The 20,774-nt window shown below is 37.6% G+C and overlaps 1 protein-coding gene across 1 annotated transcript in view; it reads left to right on the forward strand.

The window, feature by feature from the left end:
- The window catches only part of LOC126755844 (sodium channel protein Nach), a 43,842-nt gene that overhangs the window by 17,447 nt on the left and 5,621 nt on the right, over positions 1 to 20,774 (forward strand). Inside the window, exons 2-7 of the mRNA XM_050468561.1 lie at positions 5,629 to 5,826; positions 5,898 to 6,182; positions 6,264 to 6,500; positions 8,471 to 8,625; positions 11,515 to 11,580; positions 19,248 to 19,339. Of these exons, the coding sequence (XP_050324518.1) occupies positions 5,629 to 5,826; positions 5,898 to 6,182; positions 6,264 to 6,500; positions 8,471 to 8,625; positions 11,515 to 11,580; positions 19,248 to 19,339 (1,033 nt within the window). The remainder of the gene's footprint in view (positions 1 to 5,628; positions 5,827 to 5,897; positions 6,183 to 6,263; positions 6,501 to 8,470; positions 8,626 to 11,514; positions 11,581 to 19,247; positions 19,340 to 20,774) is intronic.

Consider the following 20,774-nt stretch of genomic DNA (forward strand, 5'->3'; position numbering starts at 1 on the left):
TGTCAAATGCAAAAGTTTTCCTTACAAGAACTTTTTCCGATCGTTCAGTTTGTATTGCAGCTGTATGCTATAGTAAGCCGATCTGAAAAATTTCTTCGTATATTACATTATTATATGAGAAAATAACCTATGCCAACTTTTGTGAAGATACATTGTCAAATGTGAAAGCTTTCCATACAAGAACTTGATTCCGATCGTTCAGTTTGTATGGCCGCTATATGTTATAGTGGTCCGATAACGGCGGTTCCGACAAATAAGCAGCTTCTTGAAGAGAAAATGACGTTTGCAGAATTTCAAAATGATATCTTAAAAACTGATCATTTTCGGTACTATATACATATGTATCTGACTCTTTTAGTTTTAGGACTTACAAACAACCGTTATGTGAACAAAACTACAATACTCTCCTTAGCAACATTGTTGCGAGAGTATAAAAACTGAGGGACTAGTTCGTATATATGTATACAGACAGACGGACATGGCTAAATCGACTCAGCTCAACATACTGATCATTTATACTATATACATATGTATATACTTTATAGCGTCTCCGACGCTTCCTTCTGGGTATTACAAACTTCGTGACCACCTTAAAATACCCTGTTCAGGGTATAAATATAAAGTTGTAATGTATTTGAAAGACGAGTGTACAAAGCGGGTGGATATGATTCGCAAACCGGACGGCTGAGCGATTGTAGAAGATATTGACGTGGCGTCGCGTAGAATCGAATATCTTATAGACGAATATTGATGAGCCCAGTGTCTATTCGAGTGTTGACGTGCGAATTGTGTTGTAAGCGATTATTCAAATCCTTTTTGTTGGTTTGGCGGCATGCGTTGTCGTCGTGTGGTGACCGCTTGCTGGATGTGGTGATATTCTCAAGTGTGGTGTGATGTGTTAGGGTGCGCCAGTTTTTCTTAGGGTAGAGTGGGGGGAACCTTAACTCATTTAAAAACCCAAAGCTATAATACCTTTTACAAATAGTGAAGATTTCTCACAAGAATTCGATTTGGCCGATCAATTTGTACGGCAGCTATATGGCATAGCGGTTCGGTCTGGAATATATCTTCTGATGTTATAGCGCTGCCTTTGACAATAATCCGATCGATATCTCAAAAAATCAAATACAGACAGACGCACAGATGAACTTGTCTAAATCGACTCAGCTCGTATTGCTGATAATTCATTATACTACATACATACATTGTGGCAAAACCGAATCCGAAAATTGTTATTAAATTCTCCGGATAAATGATATTTCAAAAAAAAAATTAATTCTGCCAAGTTGGTGGGACTGTCCTTAATTACTATGCCAAATATGAGCCGGATCTATCAACCAGTTTGTTTACAGCAGCTGCTTAAGTCGGTACACCTCAGTAGTGCGTTGCGATTTTACAATGGATGAAAATATCGAACAAAGAATTTGTATCTCTAACCCAGTTTCGAGTGCGAAATCATTACAAATGATGGAAAAGGCTTACAGTAATTCAGTTTTATCAAAAACACAATTTTACGAGTGGTACAAATTCAAAGATGGTGGAGAGATAGTTGAAGACATATGTCGTTCTACATGACCTTCGACCTCTTCAACTGATGAATATTAAAAAGGATATGGTGCTTGAAAATCGTCAGCCAAGTGTTAAAGAGATAGCAAGAGAGCTCTAAACGTCCCGATAAAGCTGAATTTTTTTTCAAAAAGAGTACCGTAAAAAAGTCTCTTTAGACATGCTTGATCGAATTCCAATCTCATATTTATGAAGAGCATTATAACTGCCGATAAGGCGTGGATTTATGAGTTTGGCATGCAAACAAGTCAACAGTCATCGGAATGGAAAGAAAAACGCGAGCCGAAACCAAAAAACCAAGCCAAGGCCGCTCAAAAATCAAGGTGCTGCTCATTGTTTCTTTTCGATATTGGTGGTGTGGTGCATCATGAATTTGCTCCGGAGGGACATACGGTCAATATTGAGCTCTATTTTGCCATAATGAGGCGTTTGCGTGAGAACCGCCGTCGAAAATCGTCGGAATTGCGCAAGAACAATTCGTGGACTTTAGACGATGCTAATGCACCATCGGATCATTCATCGATTGTGACCAAATTTAAAGCCAAAAACACAATGAATACCATCGATCATCCAGATTTTGTTCCGTGTGATTTTTTTTTTTCCCAAACTGAAATTGGCGCTTCGTTGAACCCGTTTTCAATGTATCTAAAAGATAAAACATAATGCGCTGAATGAGCAGAAGGTGCATTCCAAATCGTTGGCGTAAGTTTTATACATCTGGTGGAGATTACTTTGAAGGCGACTAAATATATAATGCAGCCGTAGCATCGGTCAAGAGCTGGGCATGAGTCATCAAGCCGTTATAAACCATTTGAAGAAGCTTGGAGTCACTAAGAAGCTCGATGTATGGGTGCCACACGAATTGACGCAAAAAAACATCTTTGACCGTATCGACGCATGCGAATCGCTTCTGAATCGCAACAAAATCGATCCGTTTTTGAAGCATATGGTGACTGGCGATGAAAAGTGGGTCACTTACGATAACGTAAGGCGCAAACGGTCGTGGTCGGTGAAGCGGCCCAGACGGTGGCCAAGCCTGGATTGACGGCCAGGAAGGTTCTTCTGTGTGTTTGGTGGGATTGGCAGGGAATAATCCACTATGAGCTGCTCCTCTATGGCCAAACGCTCAATTTGGACCTGTACTGCCAACAACTGGACCGCTTGAAGGCAGCACTCATGCAGAAGAGGCCATCTTTGATCAACAGAGGCCGAATTGTCTTCCATCAGGACAACGCCAGGCCACACACATCTTTAGTGACGCGCCAGAAGCTCCGGGAGCTCGGATGGGAGGTTCTTTTGCATCCACCGTATAGTCCGGATCTCGCACCAAGTGATTACCACCTGTTTCTGTCCATGGCGAACGCGCTTGGTAGTCTGAAGTTGGCCACAAGAGAGTCCTGTGAAAATTGGCTCTCCGAGTTTTTTGCAAATAGGGAAGCGAGCTCCTATGAGAGGGGCATTATGAAGTTGGCATCTCATTGGGAACGCGTCATCGAACAAAACGGCGCATATTTGACTTGAATCGCATTATTGTAACCAATTTTATGAACAATTGAAAATTCAATAAAAATACCGCAAGACTTTTTTGACAACATAATATATTGATGAATAATTAAATATTTTGCCTTTTATTTACAATTTTCGGCTACTTTTTTGTCACAATGTATAAATATTATAGAGTCTCCAACGTTCCCTGCGAGGTGTAACAAACTTAGGATATATTTCAGTGTATAAAAAGAAACGCAAGCATTGCATCTCATATCATAATTTCACACATTTCTTTCGGAAGTAATATGTATGTACATATGTATGTACTTATATAAAAAAAATTTTATTTATTTACTATATGTGTTTTACACATATTTACACACATATGTAGGTATGAAAGTATTTACACACTTACGTATATTATGTGAATTTTTTAGCGCCACGAGCTCGCTGTGCTTTCTCTTCTTCAAAGGGGTTAATTTCCAAAAATCATTTCAAGGTTTAGCACTTCTACTTCTCTTTCTCTCCGCCATGCCTTTTCATGAATCCACTTGAATCCTCATGTTCATTTTCTCCTCTTCTTCAAATCATTGCGGAAATGGCGTGAAACACATCGCCATGGTCTTATCACTACGATTCGTAACGAAAGCTTTATGAGCCATTGTGGCGTCTACTCGGAGACGCACAGCGTCTCAACGACAATTTCGTTCCACATTCCGAAGATGCTCATGGAAATGCTTAGGTCACGCATAATATCTATACCTATGTACATACATATGTATGGGACGTTTCAGATTTCTAACACACTGAATCGTATTTGTATATGTACTCAATTTTCAAAATATCTCGCATATTCACTATGACTATGTTCATATGAGAACCCTTTTTGTCGCGGTTTTGATAGGCGAATGAACGAGGAGGAAAGACGAAGAGTATCACTCTTTGTGTTGTTGTGGCACTCTTTGTGTTCGCTTCTACAAAATTCGGCATTACTTTTCATTTTGTTATAACTTTCATGGTTTCAATAGCTCTTGGAATGAATACGAATACTTAAATTATGTTCGGATTGACTATTATTATCACATATGTATATTTTGTAACATATAAAAGCTGTCGGACTCGTATCGCTCATGTGAACGCAATGAATAACACCAAAAGAAAGAATTTAGCGAAAATGAGCGACAAAAGATTCTTAATCTGAAAGAGGTCTGTGCATTCGTTCCTCTAATGCATCTGAAGGCAATTCCAGAGTCAATATCTACGTAGACAGCCAAGCAGCAATCAAGGCAGTAACCTCATATCGCATATCGGCCAGAAGTAAGCAACTTTACTTCTACTGGGTGCCGGGCCAGGACGAAATTGCCAAGAATGGAGTACGGCTAACATCCGAAAACCTGATCATGGAAAATCCATGCATTGTCTATACGACGATTTTGACAAAATCAAAACCTGGGTGCAAAACTCCAAAAGTCATGTGCAAAACGGTGGATCTCTTGTGCAAAATGCCCGCATCCGGAAGACTACGCTGTAAGCATCTGGGGTCCCCACCGTATGAAACTCTGCAGGAGGTATCGATAGTGAGGCCGCAGAGTATTTTAAAATTTGCGTCAAACGCAGGCATCCTAAAGGATGACTGCTCCTCTTGAACCTAGCAACTGAACTCTATCTGATATCGCATAGGAGCAAAACTGGTCTATGCGTGACTTATGGGCCTAAAAGATGAGCCTAACTTAACCTAACACTCGAGAATATTACAATATGAAAATAACTCACCATTCACTATTATTACCAGAAAAACATGCTCTCTGACTTTAATTAAGACACCTCAAAGTCTTACCAATATTTTTGGTAAATAGTAAATAGTGATCGTTAGGCACTAAGGTCCATATATTTGTATCTGCGGGGCTTTAGAAATTATTATCCGATTAAGGCAGTTTTTAATTGTGAGGTGCCAGATGTAATTCAAATACAGTGAATATAATGTACGGTCGCTCCTGAGTTATGGAAATCTAGTAAAGTCCGTTTATTGCATACTAAGTTCTAATGTCCATCTCTAATGTAAATACACACACCCTAACGCATAAAATAGTCGCATTGAGTCCATTGACTTGTGCAACAATTTTTTCTGTACAGTTATTTTTTAGACTCTTTCTAATAATATATTTTCGCCGAGCGCTGCATTGGATAAAACTTTGCAAATTATGCATTTCACATTTCATATCCGCCAAAATTTTTATTGCCACCACACAGCAGTGTGTGTAAAAGTATGCAGACTGGGAGTTTGTTGACTTGACTTTTGCCTTTTGCGGCTGCGATTTTTATGAGCAGCAAAAAAACAAAGAATCATATAAATTTACACGCAATAGATTTTTATGAACGCGCTGAAATTCGCAGAGTTATGACGCCATTTTACGGCCGGTCATTCACACACTCATAGCGGGACATGTACCAAAGCCAAAGCTAACACATACACTCTCTTTCATATATCAGGAAACAGTTCACTTTTTGAACGCTTTAATAATTCCATCCGTTTCATATTTCCGTTTATTCATGTCTGCTCTATCCCGTTCTTAGTATGATTTGGCTCGCCTTCATCTGTTTGGCGCTCTTCGCCATCATTTCGTTGAGTAAACGTACGTGGGAACGTTTTCAGACATCACCCATGGTCATATCTATGGATCGCAATAAGTTGGTGTGGAATACAAGCTTTCCCTCGCTCACTGTTTGTCCGCATAAACGCATTGATGAATTAAAAGTTGAGGAGTACATGGAGTGAGTCGAGTCTAACATTTCATTCAAAGCTCTCAAGGCGAATTTCAATTTTTTTTTCTTCTTTAAACAAGGAAACATCCCGAAACCTTCGAAACGGAACAGGATCGTATCGATTTTCATGCTTTCATCGAGAAGTTGGCGCGTCTCACCTATGAAAATATTGAAACACTACCGCGTAATAAAACTTTCGGCATACCGAGCAGCAAGTACCTGGATTTGCTGTATGAACTCAAGTGGAACTTCGAGCCGGAGATGAGTAGTGGCGCCGCCGTGCAAATGTTCATATATGAAACACTCACCGAATTCGGTATTTGTCATTCGGTGAACTCGCTTGTGGCCCGTTATAATTCTTATGAGTAAGTATGGAAAAAACTTTTCAGAACTAAAATTTTTTCCGGTTTCTTCCTTTCACATCTATCCATCCTTTCTATTTTCAGCTATTGGAAACGCAACGACTGGAACATACTGGATCATGGAGATCGTGTCACCGTCCACCCGCTAGATGGTGAAATTTATGCACAGATTATAAACCTCTCCACCGCGTATGATGTCTATTTTCATGGCTCAGGTGATATACCGAACATATCCAAGCAACGTTACACATTTCCAGAAACCGATTATACGACAGTGGAATTGATCGCGCTAGAGATCTACACAGCGGAGGAGGCGAGGGCGTAAGTAATGGTTATATTTTTCAAAAAAAGTTTCGAATGGAGACCAATTGTACTGAAATTTCCAATTAGATATGTATATGTACATATAATTAAGACAGTCGATAGTGTAAATATTTTTCTTTGGGGAAATAAGGTAAATGTGAGCTTATCCATCGTCTTAATTCTGACCGACTAATATAATCTCCCAACTTTTCAAGCTTACCGATATAAATTTATTTAGTTCTCATTTTCTTTAAGATCTTACTGTTGTCAGTTTAACTTTTTTGCTTTAAAACAGTCTTTCTTTTTCGACTGTACTAACCGTCGATGTTCTTTGGGGAATTCAAATAGAGTTTGCCATAGTTGTGCAACTTTATTCCGACTGCAATTTCTAATAATTTGCTAGTCTGCAGTTTTCAACCCTATTACAAATTTGTAGGCAGAAATCTATAAGACGATTTATATTAGAGACAGGATGGAAATATAAACTAACCCTTCAAGTTAAAATTTTAACGAGTTTTGGATGTCAAACAATTACATCTGGAATTTTTTGAGTTGACGACATATGAGTGTACCAAATTTTGTTTTAGCCCAGTGAAAGCCTAAAAAGAGCCCATTCTATACCAAGGAAAGTTTGCCCAAATGGCACAGATATGGCACAGTGCCCAGTAATGTGTCAAAAGTGTACAAGATATAGGTGTTTTTCTATGCTTTACAGAGCAAAAGAACCTCAAAAACCGTATTGGAGAATTTTGGAACCAAAATGACTAACGTGTATATACATGTGGATTTTTATATCTCTTTCTATCCTGGATTACATAGCCTATAACTTTAAGACTACATAGGTTCTTTTTCAGCTTAGAAAAGGAGGAAAAATTATATACTTATAAACTCTAGAGTCCACAAATAATGTTCAAATACTGATCTGAAGTTAAGCTAAACGGTGATCCATTCCGAGGTTCTCTACTTTTTTAAAGAAAAATACAGGAATTTCAAACTTAATGGTGAGTCGTTATAATAATTCGAAGAAACATTCTTTAGCATTCATTTTCTGAAGATTAACTCTTTCTAATGTTGGCTGCGACTACGTTTCAATTTTCGATGACTCGTTCGAGCATTTCGACTGGTAACTGGCGAATGACACGCGTGATGTTTTGCTTCAAGGCCTGAATCGAAGCGGGATTGTCCGTATAGACTTTAGACTTTACATAACCCCACAGAAAAAAGTCTAACGCTATGATATCACACGATCTTGGTGGCCTATCAACCGGCCCAAAACGTGAAATTATCTGCTCCTCGAAAAGTTCTCTCAATAATTCAATGTGTGAGAAGGAAGTCTTGTTGAAATCCAGTGTCGAGCCAACGTGCTTCTATTTCGGGCATCAAAAAGTTGGTTATCATAGCGCGATAATGGTCGCCATTGCCGGTTACGTCGTCACCAGCATCATTTTCGAAAAAATATAGACCCATGATTCCACCGATCCACAAACCACACCAAACCGTAGTAGTGGTTCTGTGGATGAAATGGCAGCTCTTGAATCTCTACAAGTTGAAATAGGTCTCGTCGCTGAACAAAATTTGGCTCAAAAACGTGGGATCTTCTTGGAACTTTTCAAGAACCCATGGAGCAAAACCATTTCGATTGAGAAGATAGAGCGGCTTCAGTTCTTTTGTACGCTTTCAATTTAAGATCTCGACGTAAAAAGCACCAATAGTTCAAAAAAGAGTATCTCTGCTTTGATCACCCAACCGTTATTACCGTTGTATTTCTTTTAGTCTTGTAAGATTTCAAAATATGGGAGATGAGGCTTTATAGGTAAGGGATATACTTCACTAAAATGTGACCATAACTTTAGTTATGTGAGTCAAATTTAGGTTTGCCAAGGGAAAGTGGAAACCCGTAGTGAATATAAACCCCTATGGCTCACGTATTCTCTGTCTGGCAAATTAAATGTGTGTTATTTCATGTAAACAAATTACCTTCTCCACAGCTTCACCACCAAACAACGCAAATGTCGCTATCAATACGAGGCCGAGGAGATGCTAACTTCGCCCATTTACAGTTTCGGACTCTGCTTGGCCGAGTGCCGCATGTTCTTCGCGCTTAAAGTGTGCGGTTGTGTGCCGCATTTCTATCGCAATCGCTGTGAGTATTCAACGTAAAGCCAACAATAACAACAAACAACACCAAAAACATCACCACACTTTGCACCACCGCGAGCGATTCTGACACAATTAAGCTTAATGCGAGCCGAAAACATTATATTAATTAGAAACAGAGAAATTAAAATAATTAAAAAATTTAAATGCTTACCGTTATAATTAAAAAGCGTTATGCCGTGCTGAGTTCAAATAACAATACGCCGCAATAATACCGTTATGGAAATATCCGTTTTATTTTGCTTTTATGTATGTATGTTTGTATATATGTACATACATATACATATATGTATGTATTTGTGGTTCAGTGTGTGTGTCGTTGAAAATGACAAGGCATTTATTTGCTAAAAACCATTGACGCCATTTTGAATATTAAACAAATGTTAATATTTACTCTTTGCCTCCGCGCTTTGGCTATTTAATTTTATTTGCGCACTTGTGTGTGTGTGTGCGTGTTTCTATTTAAATATTATTTTGCAATTTCACAGTTATCTGCGCTGTATTATTTTACGAGAACGCAAAAAACGCTGAAATTCAGCCAATTATTTTGCCAGTGCATCATTTAGGCGCCAAAACTGTGGTGTTGGCGTCACACTTAAGCAACGCCGCCATTTTGTTAATGAAACGGTAAAGTTATATTTGGCAATTTGGTCAGCGCAGATGAGTAAGTTATTGTTTTTTTGAACACAAAATTTAAAACGAAAATTTAACGCATACATGCATACATCAACTCAGATAACGGCATATGTCCCGCAAAGTCCGCTAAGCATAAATCACTGTTAGTTTCGATTAAAAAATGGATTAACGCGTTTAACGCTTTTACAACTTAAGTCTTTCTCATTTTATGCTGATTGATGATTTGCGATATGCAAAATGTTTATAAAGGGTGATTTTTTAGGTGTCCAGAATTTAATTGCCAAACTACTTAACTTAAAATACTGGTAATTTTGTCAGGTTATGTGTACTATATAAACTAACAAAATTACCAGTATTTTAACTTTAGCGTGGCATCAATCTTGAATTAAACAAGAAAGCTAATATACCCTTAACAGGTACATTTCTTTTAGTAACTATGTGTTCAGTTTGTATGGAAGCTATATGTTACAGTGGTCCGTTATCGCCAGTTCCGACAAATGAGCAGCTTCTTGAAGAGAAAATGACGTTTGCAAACTTTCGAATCGATATCTTAAAAACAGAGGGACTAGTTCGTATATATACAGACGGACAGACCGACAGACGGTCATGGCAAAATACACTCAGCTCAACATACTTATCATTTATATACAGGGTCCGGCACTCGAAGTAACCAATTAAAAAACCATAAATTCGGTTTGGAAAATTATTTTTATTTATTTTAAAGTAAAAAATGTGTGAAAATAATCATAAATTCAGGACCAATTCACTTTGACCACCTTTTGCCTTAACTATGGCCTTGAGACGGTCAAAAAACGAATCGCACGCTGCCCGAATGTGACTTGCCGGTATTTTGGCCCACTCACGGACAATGGCTTTCTTCAGCACCTCGAGACTGGTGTATTTTTTACTTCGGACCTTGCTCACCAAAATGGCTCAGAGAGAATAATCCATTGGATTCGCATCTGGTGAATTCGAGAGCCATTGTGTGGTCGTAATAAAGTTCGGAACGTTGTTTTTCAGTCTTTCTTGGTTCACTCACGCTTTGTGAGACGGTGCTGAGTCTTGTTGAAACGTTCATAGTTTGGGACCGAAATGTTTTTTTGCCCACGGCTTCGAGGCAGCCTCCAGAACACTTTCCCGATAATATGTCGCATTTACTTTGACGCCAGGCTCGATGAAAACAATTGTAGAGCGTCCATCTGCATTGGCAGCGGCCCAAACCATTATTTGTAGCGGGTGCTGCCTCCTGGTGGCCAACCGATGACTTAGATTCTCGTATGAACGGTCGGTCAAGTAAACAGTTTGTGAATTGCTCAATTGGAAAAATTGTTTCGTCAGAAAACACAATGTTCGCAATTTGACCGCTTTCGGCTAAGCCTTCTTGCTGCTTCGGTTTGAGCTTATGGGCCTTTTGGAAGTTGTAAGGCTTGACCTTGAGCTCATTTTTCAATATGCGTCGGATGCTGCGGTCGGATACTTTCAGTCCTTTAGCCATTTGATTGACACTTCGTCGTGGATTTCGCTCAAGTCGCTTCTTCACTTTCCGAACCTCCTCACGTGACGTTGTAGTCCTTTGATGACCACCTCCATAGCGTTTTGCGATCAGTATCAGTATCATTGTAACGAGTGATGGTGCGATAAACAAAAACTTTATTCACAGTAAGGTGTTTGAGCTCACGAACAATTGCTGGCTGTGATTTTCCAGCTAAATATGAAGCGATCAGACTATTACCTTTGAATTCCATAGCTCATCACTTTTTTTTGCGTTCACTTTTGGCAAAACGCTTTTGTACACTTGTGAACAGCAAATTCATAAACAGCTGATTCCAGTGCGACAGCTGCGCGAGCGCTCTGAAGTTGGTTACACTTCGAGTGTCGGACCCTGTATATACTTTATAGGGTCCGCGCCGCTTCCTTCTGGGTGTTACAAACTTCGTGGCAAACTTAATATACCCTGTTCAGGGTATAAAAATATATAACTAAAAAATATAAATAAATAATTGAAAACCACAGCACATAAAAACCTTTTCTTAATGCAAGAGGATCTTAAAAATATCTTGCAATAAAAAATATGGCAGCTTTGATTGCTGAATTTACGTACCTTCAGTAATATACCCCACCACTAATGATAATTTGCCGTCTAGAAAATGCTGTAAACCTAAGAACTCACCCTTTATATATACTTATATGTAAATAAATATGATTGATACGAAAATTGTTCGATTTTTTATCATCAAAGTGAAAAATGGACGAGTTTTGCGTATTTGCGACTTCGATGGACTTGCCTGTTTGGAGGATATAAAAAGTGAGTATAAATACAAGTATTGTATGCCTAGCCACCACGTAATCATTTCAAAATCAAATAAAAAATATGTCGTCACCTAAAATGCAAAATAACGTATCATCAAATGAATCGAAATTGAGTTTTTTATCCCTACCATTCACTATATCATATTACAAATACATATGTAACATAAAATTTTCAGCTTCCGTCAGATATATAACGATTTTTTAACAAAAACTCAAATATTGTTTGAATATGAGTGGTTTATATTATATCGTTTTTCCTTCTTCTGTAAACTTATGAAAAGTGATGTTACGTTATTTTTAATTTTAGATGACGATACCATATATAAAATCTGATAACAGTATTGAGTTCACTATTTTCCCAATAAATTGCCAAAATAGTAGGTATTTTTTGTTTATATTCAGTTATGGAACAGATACGTTTGATTCCATATTATTTGGAACTTTGTTTTACTATTAGAGCGTATTTTTTAATTAGAGAGTTTAAATATTTAAGTATATCATAGAAATAAACTCATATAACTAATGAAAAAAGTGTAGCTTCGAAGTAGAAAAAGAATGAGTTTTAAAGTAGAACAATTTTAGTGATAATTTTATTTATGTAAAAAATCGAATTCAGCTGTTATGTTGGTTTATGTTGTGGTTTTGAAATGAAGAAGCATTTTTTCAGAAATAAGAAGGCCGAAAGAAAGCGAATTCTACAGAACTTTTTCTGAGAAATCTTTTAATTTTATTGATCCAAAACTTGTACACATATTACGGTATCTTTTAGCTGACTTCGTATTAGTAAAAATATTTATGTTTGAAAAGGAACTACAGCTGATCTCCGGAAGCTCCTCTCAAAAAAGACGTTTTGCGGTGACCACTATACCTCTCAAATCCTCTGATATTAAAATTACAAACAGATTTCGTTAAAGTAATGTTAAATCTAGTAACTAATTGGATGAAAAACCAAAATAATTTTTTTTGACAAAATGACGGTTTCTAAAAAAAATCGATTTTTGACCAAAATTTCGGACTAAATTGCTTATAAAAAATATTTATCGTTGAGAAAATATTTTCGTTTTATTACTGAAAGGCCTTTACACTTCGAAAATATTCACCGGAACGACGTGACATTTTCTGTGTGTATTCTTAAATATATGTACATTAAGAAATTAAGATAAAAAGGTTGATTTTAAGAAAATCCTAACTGTATATAACCTCTTAAGATGAAGAAATCTTGTAATAATTAGTAGTGGTTGCAATTATTTCTGTTCAAGCAATATAAAATCTTCGGCCAATAAGTTTGGTAGAAAATTTTGTCGACTTGAGTTCTTGGTCGACATGAAAAGCGCGACTCCAACTTTGAGTATCGAACATGATTGAGGTCTTCAACCTAACCTGGATTAAAACACGGGTGTGAGCTACTCTATGTAGCATTTATTTTTATCCTGAACAGGGTATATTAAGTTTGGCACAAAGTTTGTAACACCCAGAGAGAAGCGTCGGATATAAATGATCAGTATGTTGAGCTGTGTCGATTAAGCCATGTCCGTCTGTCTGTATATTTACGAACTAGTCGCTCAGTTTTTAAGATATCGTTTTGCAATATTTGCAAACGTTATTTTCTCTTCAAGAAACTGCTCATTTGTCGGAACTGCCGATATCGGCGGCAGTAAAAACAAGAAAAAACGTTAACTTCGGTTGCACCGAAGCTAAATACCCTTCACAGGTGCATTTCTGTTAGTAACTATGTGTTCAGTTTGTATGGAAGCTATATGCTATAGTTAACCGATCTGATCAATTTCTTCGGAGATTACATTGTTGCTTTAGAAAATAACATATATAAAAATTTCGTGAATATATCTTGTCAAATGTCAAAGTTGTCCATACAAGAACTTGATTCCGATCGTTCAGTTTGTATGGCAGCTATATGCTATAGTTAACCGATCTGAACAATTTCTTCGGAGATTATATTGGTGCCTTAGGAAATAATTTATACCAAATTTCGTGAACATATATCTTGGCAAATGTGAAAGTTTTCCATACAAGAACTTGATTCCGATTGTTCAGTTTGTATGGCAGCTATATGCTATAGTTAACCGATATGAACAATTTCTTCGGAGATTACATTGTTGCCTTTGAGAATAATATATTCCAAATTTCGTAAATATATCTTGTCAAATGCAAAAGTTTTCCATACAAGAACTTTTTCCGATCGTTCAGTTTGTATGGTAGCTATTTGTGAATAGTGGTCCGATATCGCCAGTTCCGACAAATAAGCAGCTTCTTGAAGAGAAAATGACGTTTGCAAATTTCAAAACGATATTTAAAAACTGAAGGACTAATTCCTATATATACAGACAGACAGACGGACAGACAGACAGACGGACATGGCTAAATCGACTCAGCTCAGCATACTGATCATTTATATATATACTTTATAGGGTCTCCGACGATTCCTTCTGGGTGTTACAAACTTCGTGACAAACTTAATATACCCTGTTCAGGGTATAAAAATACACCTGTGAAGGGTACATTAGCTTCGGTGCAACCGATGTTAACGTTTTTTCTTGTTTCAAATATAAAAGATTTTTCCTTACCTTTACTAATAGAATATAGAATAAGCACAAATATGCATGGTTAAAAGAAAAATATATAAAATCTATATACATATATATGGGGTATAAAGTCAGCCGGAAGTTCGAAAATCTTTATTTAAGGTATATGGGGTCTAAGGGAATTATTGACTCGATTCAACTCATTTTTGACACACAGACATACTACTATCAGGGAAGGATTCTCTCTGAATTTCAATTATATATCTCAACACTGTCCGTTATTTTCGGTAAAGCACTAGGTCCACATATTCAGTGTCTAGGGGCTTGAGTAATATTGGTTCGATTTGGGCAGGTTTTAGTCAAAAGGTGGCACACCTCAATTGAACTATTCGTGCAATTTGCTGATATGGTAATTCATTCTTGATTTGTATACCGGAAAGTGGAAGTTTCAATGGAATTTGTAGTCCGCTTTTGTCCGTTTTCACTATGTAATATAGGAATGTATAGGAAAATAGCCTCGGATGAGAGACGCACCTTTTGATGACGACCACTGCAGAGGTATTAAGAATAACGATTTGAAGGCACGCACCTGGAATATGAAGTCCTTTAATTGAGAAGGTGGCGCTGCCCAGCTGTTTGATATCCCTGTAAGAGTAAAGCCTGAAATCATCGCCATCCAAGTAGTGCGATGGACGGGACAAGGACTGAGACTGGTAGGTCCTTGTGACAATTACTGCATTTTCCATATAAAGGAGCGCAAATACGGTGTGGATACATGGTGGGAGAAGAAACTCCGTCGCCGACTACTGTCATTCACCCCGGTGGATAAACGTTTAGCCACAATCCGCATCAAAACGAGGTTCGATAACTTGCGCCCCCGCCTAGACGGAAGAGAAGGACGATGTGACCAAAGATACCTTCTACGAACGCTTGGAGCGCACCTTTGAAAGCTGTATCCCCCACAATTTCAAAATCGCGCTAGGCGACTTTAAGGCCAAAGGCATCTTCGGCACAGCGGTCGATAAATTCAGCCTCCACGATGAAACATCATCAAGTGGATTGATGCTAATCGAATTTGCTAGGGCCCGACATATGGTTATATGTAGATTTCAAGATAGAAAAATTCATCAAGCTACCTGGCAGTCTACAGATCGAAAAGCCACTAATCAAATCGATCATGTTGTGATAGACGAAAGATACGTCTGAAGTGTTTTAGATGTACGTACACTTCAAGGTCCTTACATTGCCTCGAACCACTATCTTGTTGCAGCCAAAATACGCACCCGCCTCTGTGCAGCAAAAAACTAACGTCAACAAAAACAAGGAAGGTTCGACATCGAGAAGCTGCAATCGCAACAGACAGCCGAACGATTTTCTACTCGACTTGCATTCCTGCTCTCTGAGAGCCATTGATTTCAACCTTTGGTTTTCGGACAAGGCAAAGAGACGCGCATACCAAGTTTCATCAAGATATCTCTATTTTTACTCAAGTTACAGCTATATAACAGATGGACAGACTACTTAGGTGAACAAAACTACTAGTAGCAACATGAAGAAAATGTTGGAAACAAGTCCTAAGTCCAACTTTAAAAACCTTATATTCAAATATATTCAAATATAAGTTTTCTGTTGATTCCAACAAAAATGCAACAACTTAAGCGCACAGCATAGATTGTGCTCTTCAACGTTCCACATGCTGATATTTTAAGGAAATTAAAATTCATGTTCAAATTATGCAATTTACTCATTTTGCCAGCAATGCTCAAGCTTGCGTGAGTGCTAACGATTCACTAGCTTCGAACACTTTTCACTTGTCCATTTCCGCATTTTAACTGTACGGAATAGCGCTTCCCACAACTCTCCCTTCCATGTGCACACGAACTTGAATGCACGAAAACAGTGAGAGAGTACAAATTACATTAGAGACGAAGCACGCTACGGAAGACGGACCGACACACTCCAGCGTGTGGGCAAAACACACAAAACACAAAATAGTAACTGGCACAGTAGCGTGAAACAATTGGCAGAGAGGGCAGCTGAAATTAAATAATTCACACATACGAAGGTAGAAAAAACGGGAGGGAGTCGGGGAGTAACAGACAGACACGCTGGTATGTCCATGTTTTTGTATGCATTACCGAATGGCAGCAACGAGTGCTGGACACGCAGTGCAGATGCACAGCAATATCAACACCATCATATATTATAGCAAACTTGAAAATGATATTTTTCCTGTGAACACCTGCTGCATGCAACCATGAGCTCATGACCTCTCCGCACACCGGGACGTGCATACTCTCACAGACATAAGGGACATAACTAAATTTTGGCATTCATTGCTACATATCACAGCCTGCTTGAGTATTTCATACCAGGCCACACACATGCACACATACATTCATACATGCTTATATGTATGTATGTACAACTGGATATGCACATGTCGGATGAATATTAGGAAATGTGGCATTTGGTGCTGATCATACGCAGATGGCGTTTAGCTCAGGAATGAGGGAAATAAGAAAAAGTAGAAATGTAATAGTTTTAATTTCACTTTCGCCACCTGTGGCCCCCGCTGCTTGACGTCATGCATGCTGGTTTTGGTGCTCTGGAGGTTTCGTCGTGAACTTTGGTGCCGAAAATTATAAGGACAGTTTAGTGGTAAAAGGAACACCAAGACATGAGTTATCAAAACTGTTCGTAGTTGTTTGTTTGTATCAAATTAGTCAAAGAAAATAATAGTGTTGATAAGCTTTAGTTCAAAGTTTCTAAAATTTCGCAATAAATGTTCTCTGATGACAAACCAAATAGAGACGAGCTAAAGTTATCATATTTGTTTAACTAAAATAATCAGATGTGCAAGGCTATTTGTGATATCAAACCTTTCTTCATATCGCATCTTGATGGGTTGCCGCCTGTACTTATAAAAAATTGTCCTGCCTTTGTAGATCCTCTCATGATTCTCTTTAATAAGCCTTTGGTTTCTGGTATTTTTATTTCAGACCGGAAACTGACATTCATTACCCCTTTCCTTAAAGGTGGTAGTAAGGATGTAGTCTGTAATTACAAGCTTATTTCTAAACTCTCTAACATTTCCAAACTTCTTGAGTGCTCTGTTAAAAATAAGTTATTCTTGGCAGTTAAACCAATCATTAACGTCAATCAGCACGGGTTTGTATTTGGTTGCTCCACTGTGCCAAAAGGTTTCTCCGGAGTTTGCTGAATAGACAGAAGCCACACGGAATTACATAAGCCGAATACGTTGGTTGCGGCCATATATTGGTTGAAAACCTCACAAAGAATAAATGAAGTATGCGACGATGCAGTATCGTGGTGCAGAAGACAAGAGGTATCAGCCCATAAGACCGACCTCTTTTTACGAATATCTTTGCACAAACGGCGCATATCACTCAAATAGTACTACTTGTTGACAGTTGGCCGGTCGGAAGAAATTCGTAGTGCACCACACCTCGATAATCGAAGAAAACTGTTAACATAACCTTGATTTTTCACCTGCTTTGACGGGGTGTTTTTGGCTTTGGCTCACCTTTGCCACGTCGTCTGCTTCCCGGTCTTCGAGTACAGATCCAAGACTCAGCGACACTAGTAATACATTTCATGACATCCTGGTAGTCTGAAAGCATTCATTTTTTCACAGACGTTAACGCGACGTCTTTTCCAACATTCTGAACGTTTCGACACCAGAAATTTGATTCTCCACACAAAATTTTATGAAACTTTTTTGTTGAATAATTTCACTCATCGTAAAAACCGCCGAATACTATCCTGAAGCCTCTCTACAGAACACGGGACGAGAGGATCGTGGTAAAACATGCTGTCGAACAACTTTTAAAATAAAGTTAACAGAATCTCTGTACGAAACTTTCACATGCTCGAAATATAAAATCCCTTTTCGAAATCAATTTCAAATAAACGGTTATTAAATCAGTTATACATTCATACAATATTAGCAAAAATTAGACTTATCTATGTAAGTCGGGACAAACTTTTTCTGGGTTTGATTTGGTTGCATCATGACTAAGCACAGTTTTATATAGTATGTATTATCTTCGGGTATCATTCATCACAAACACCTAATAACGTGGGTATTTAGAAGACTTTCGATGATTCTAACTTTTTGCTTCTGAGAAACCTGAAAGAGATTTTCGTTAATCTTTATTATTTCATCTTCTTGGAAGTCTAAATCTAGTTACCAATTTCGGTTTTAGAAAGCTCTATTTTTGAAAACAATTATATTTCAGTAGTTTACTAGGCTCAAGGGCTTACATGAGCTTCCTTGGGTAAAAAACAGCGTTTTTTCAACATTTTTTCTCATATAAAAAAGGAAATATTTTATTTGAATTATTTATTGTTACAAACGTACACTATTAACAAAGAAGCTCTGAAATTTTTTGTAAAAAAAAAAATTTTAACTCGGCCATTTTGACGCTATTTTAGGTGATCCTTGCGCCCGCATTGGCAGGATAACTCCTTACAGAATCATCTTAAGTGAAAAACACGTGTATTTATTAAAATCTTAACTTAGGACTTGAACGAAGGAAAAAATGTGAACATTAAATTTTTGGCAGACATTTTTACGAAAAAATTAAATATTCTTATATTCTTTAAATAGTTGTAATGGAAAAAAATCCTTCGTCCAAGTCTTTAAGAATTTTATCTCAAAGACCTGTGTAAAATTTCATGAAGATCGGTTAAGAAATCTTGCGAACCGACTTCAATTTAGGACAATATTCTAGAGGTGTTCTAGAATTTAATAAGGCAATAAAAAATAGATTTTTTAAAACCCATAAACTCATTGAACTCCTTAATCTGGATATAACAACATAAGGGAGTTAAGTGAGTCCAGTAATTAATTTGAGAAACTCTACATTGATCTCATTGTTGCGTGAAGACATTAAACAAAAAGTCATAACTTCGAGAATACCGGTTGCTTTAACACAGCACTACCTGACATTGAGCTTATTGGTGGAAATAAAATAAATCTCATTTCAAGAAATTTTAATTCGTCTAAGTCACTTTTTCAATCCAAATTTTAGAAATTTTTAACAATAAATTGTAAATATTTTATTTTCAATATCTCTTGTCAACATTCCATTTTCAGGAGAAATCATCTCGCTCAAGTCCAGCCGGTATAAAATCGATTGTCATTGCCTGTCAAATTGCGATGACTCCAATTTCTTTGTGCAGTCCCATGTAAGTATTGTAAACGGTTTCACTTGTCATTTTTGGTATTTACACACACGAACTTCATATCACTCACCCACATATGCACACAAGTATGCCATATCATATCACATATGTACATATAACTAAACTATATTTGGTAGTGTCATCGCCAAGTGGAAAGCGCCAATATGGCACATGCGGCACCGTTATAACTGCATCATCATATGAGTAGTATCAGTTACTTATGAAGTGATGAAGCAAACTAACGAAAAATAGGGGGTGTTTCTTGAGAGTTAGGTTAAAGAAATTTTTAGGTCGAAATCTCCGAAGCGGGATTTTCCGCATAGACTTTAGACTTTATATGTATATCCCCACAGGAAAAAATCAAACGTTGTGATATCACACGATCTTGGGGGACAATCGACCGGCCCGAAATTTGAAATTATCTGCTCACCGAAGTGTTCTCTCAATAAATCCATTAATTGATACGATGTGTCTTGATAAAACCAAATGTCGCCGAGATCACGAACTTCAATTTCAGTTATCAAAAAGTCGGTTATCATGGCCATGATAACGGTCTCCAATGACGGTTACGTTGTCACCGGCATCATTTTTAAAGAAATATAAACCATTGATTCCACAGGCCCACAAACCACACCAAACCGTTGTTTTTTCTAGATGAAATAGTAGCTCTTGAATATCTTGAATCTCTTCAGGTTGCTCTTCGTCTCCAACGCGGCATTTTTGGTTGTCAACATACCCGTTGAGCTAGAAATGGGCCTTATCGCTGAACAAAATTTGGTCGAAAACGTCGTATCTTCTTGGAACTTTTCAGGTGCCCAAAGAGCGAAGCGATGTCGCTTGGGAAGATCGAGCGGCTACAGTTCTTGCACAAGCTGTATTTCGTAGGCTGTCAATTTAAAGTCTCAATGTAAAATGCGTCAAGTCGTTCCATACGTCACCTCGAGTTGCTGCAAACGGTGTCGAATCGACACTCCACGGTCGATAATAGTAGGTTTTATGTAAAAATGTCTCTAAAAATTAGAGAAAAACACAAAACTCTTATTTGTTGACTTAACGTCAGAAAGTAGAAAATAAATGTTATTAGGTATTCATTTAACTTAAATCCATCTGGATGACAAGGAAAGTCTTCGAAGAATTAAAATAGGGTTCAAAATATAATACGAGCTGCCAAATGTATCTCTGATTAGCTTAACAAGAATATCGCGGCGATTTCCTTAGAACAAACCTTGATACCGAAAATCATAGTAAAAATGCCGCTTTTACTGGAGAACCTGTTCCAGAAGAGAATAAATCGATCGTCCAAACTGGCATGTCCATATGCACTCAAGTGAAATAGTACTGTAAAAAGAATATCAGACATTGGATTTACTGCTCGGTTCATTGGATCAGTATTTATATGTAACCAAGGTCTGGCAACTCAATGTTTTATTGTCTAAAT

Source organism: Bactrocera neohumeralis, chromosome 4 (genome assembly GCF_024586455.1).
Source record: "Bactrocera neohumeralis isolate Rockhampton chromosome 4, APGP_CSIRO_Bneo_wtdbg2-racon-allhic-juicebox.fasta_v2, whole genome shotgun sequence".
NCBI classification, from domain to species: Eukaryota; Metazoa; Arthropoda; class Insecta; order Diptera; family Tephritidae; genus Bactrocera; species Bactrocera neohumeralis.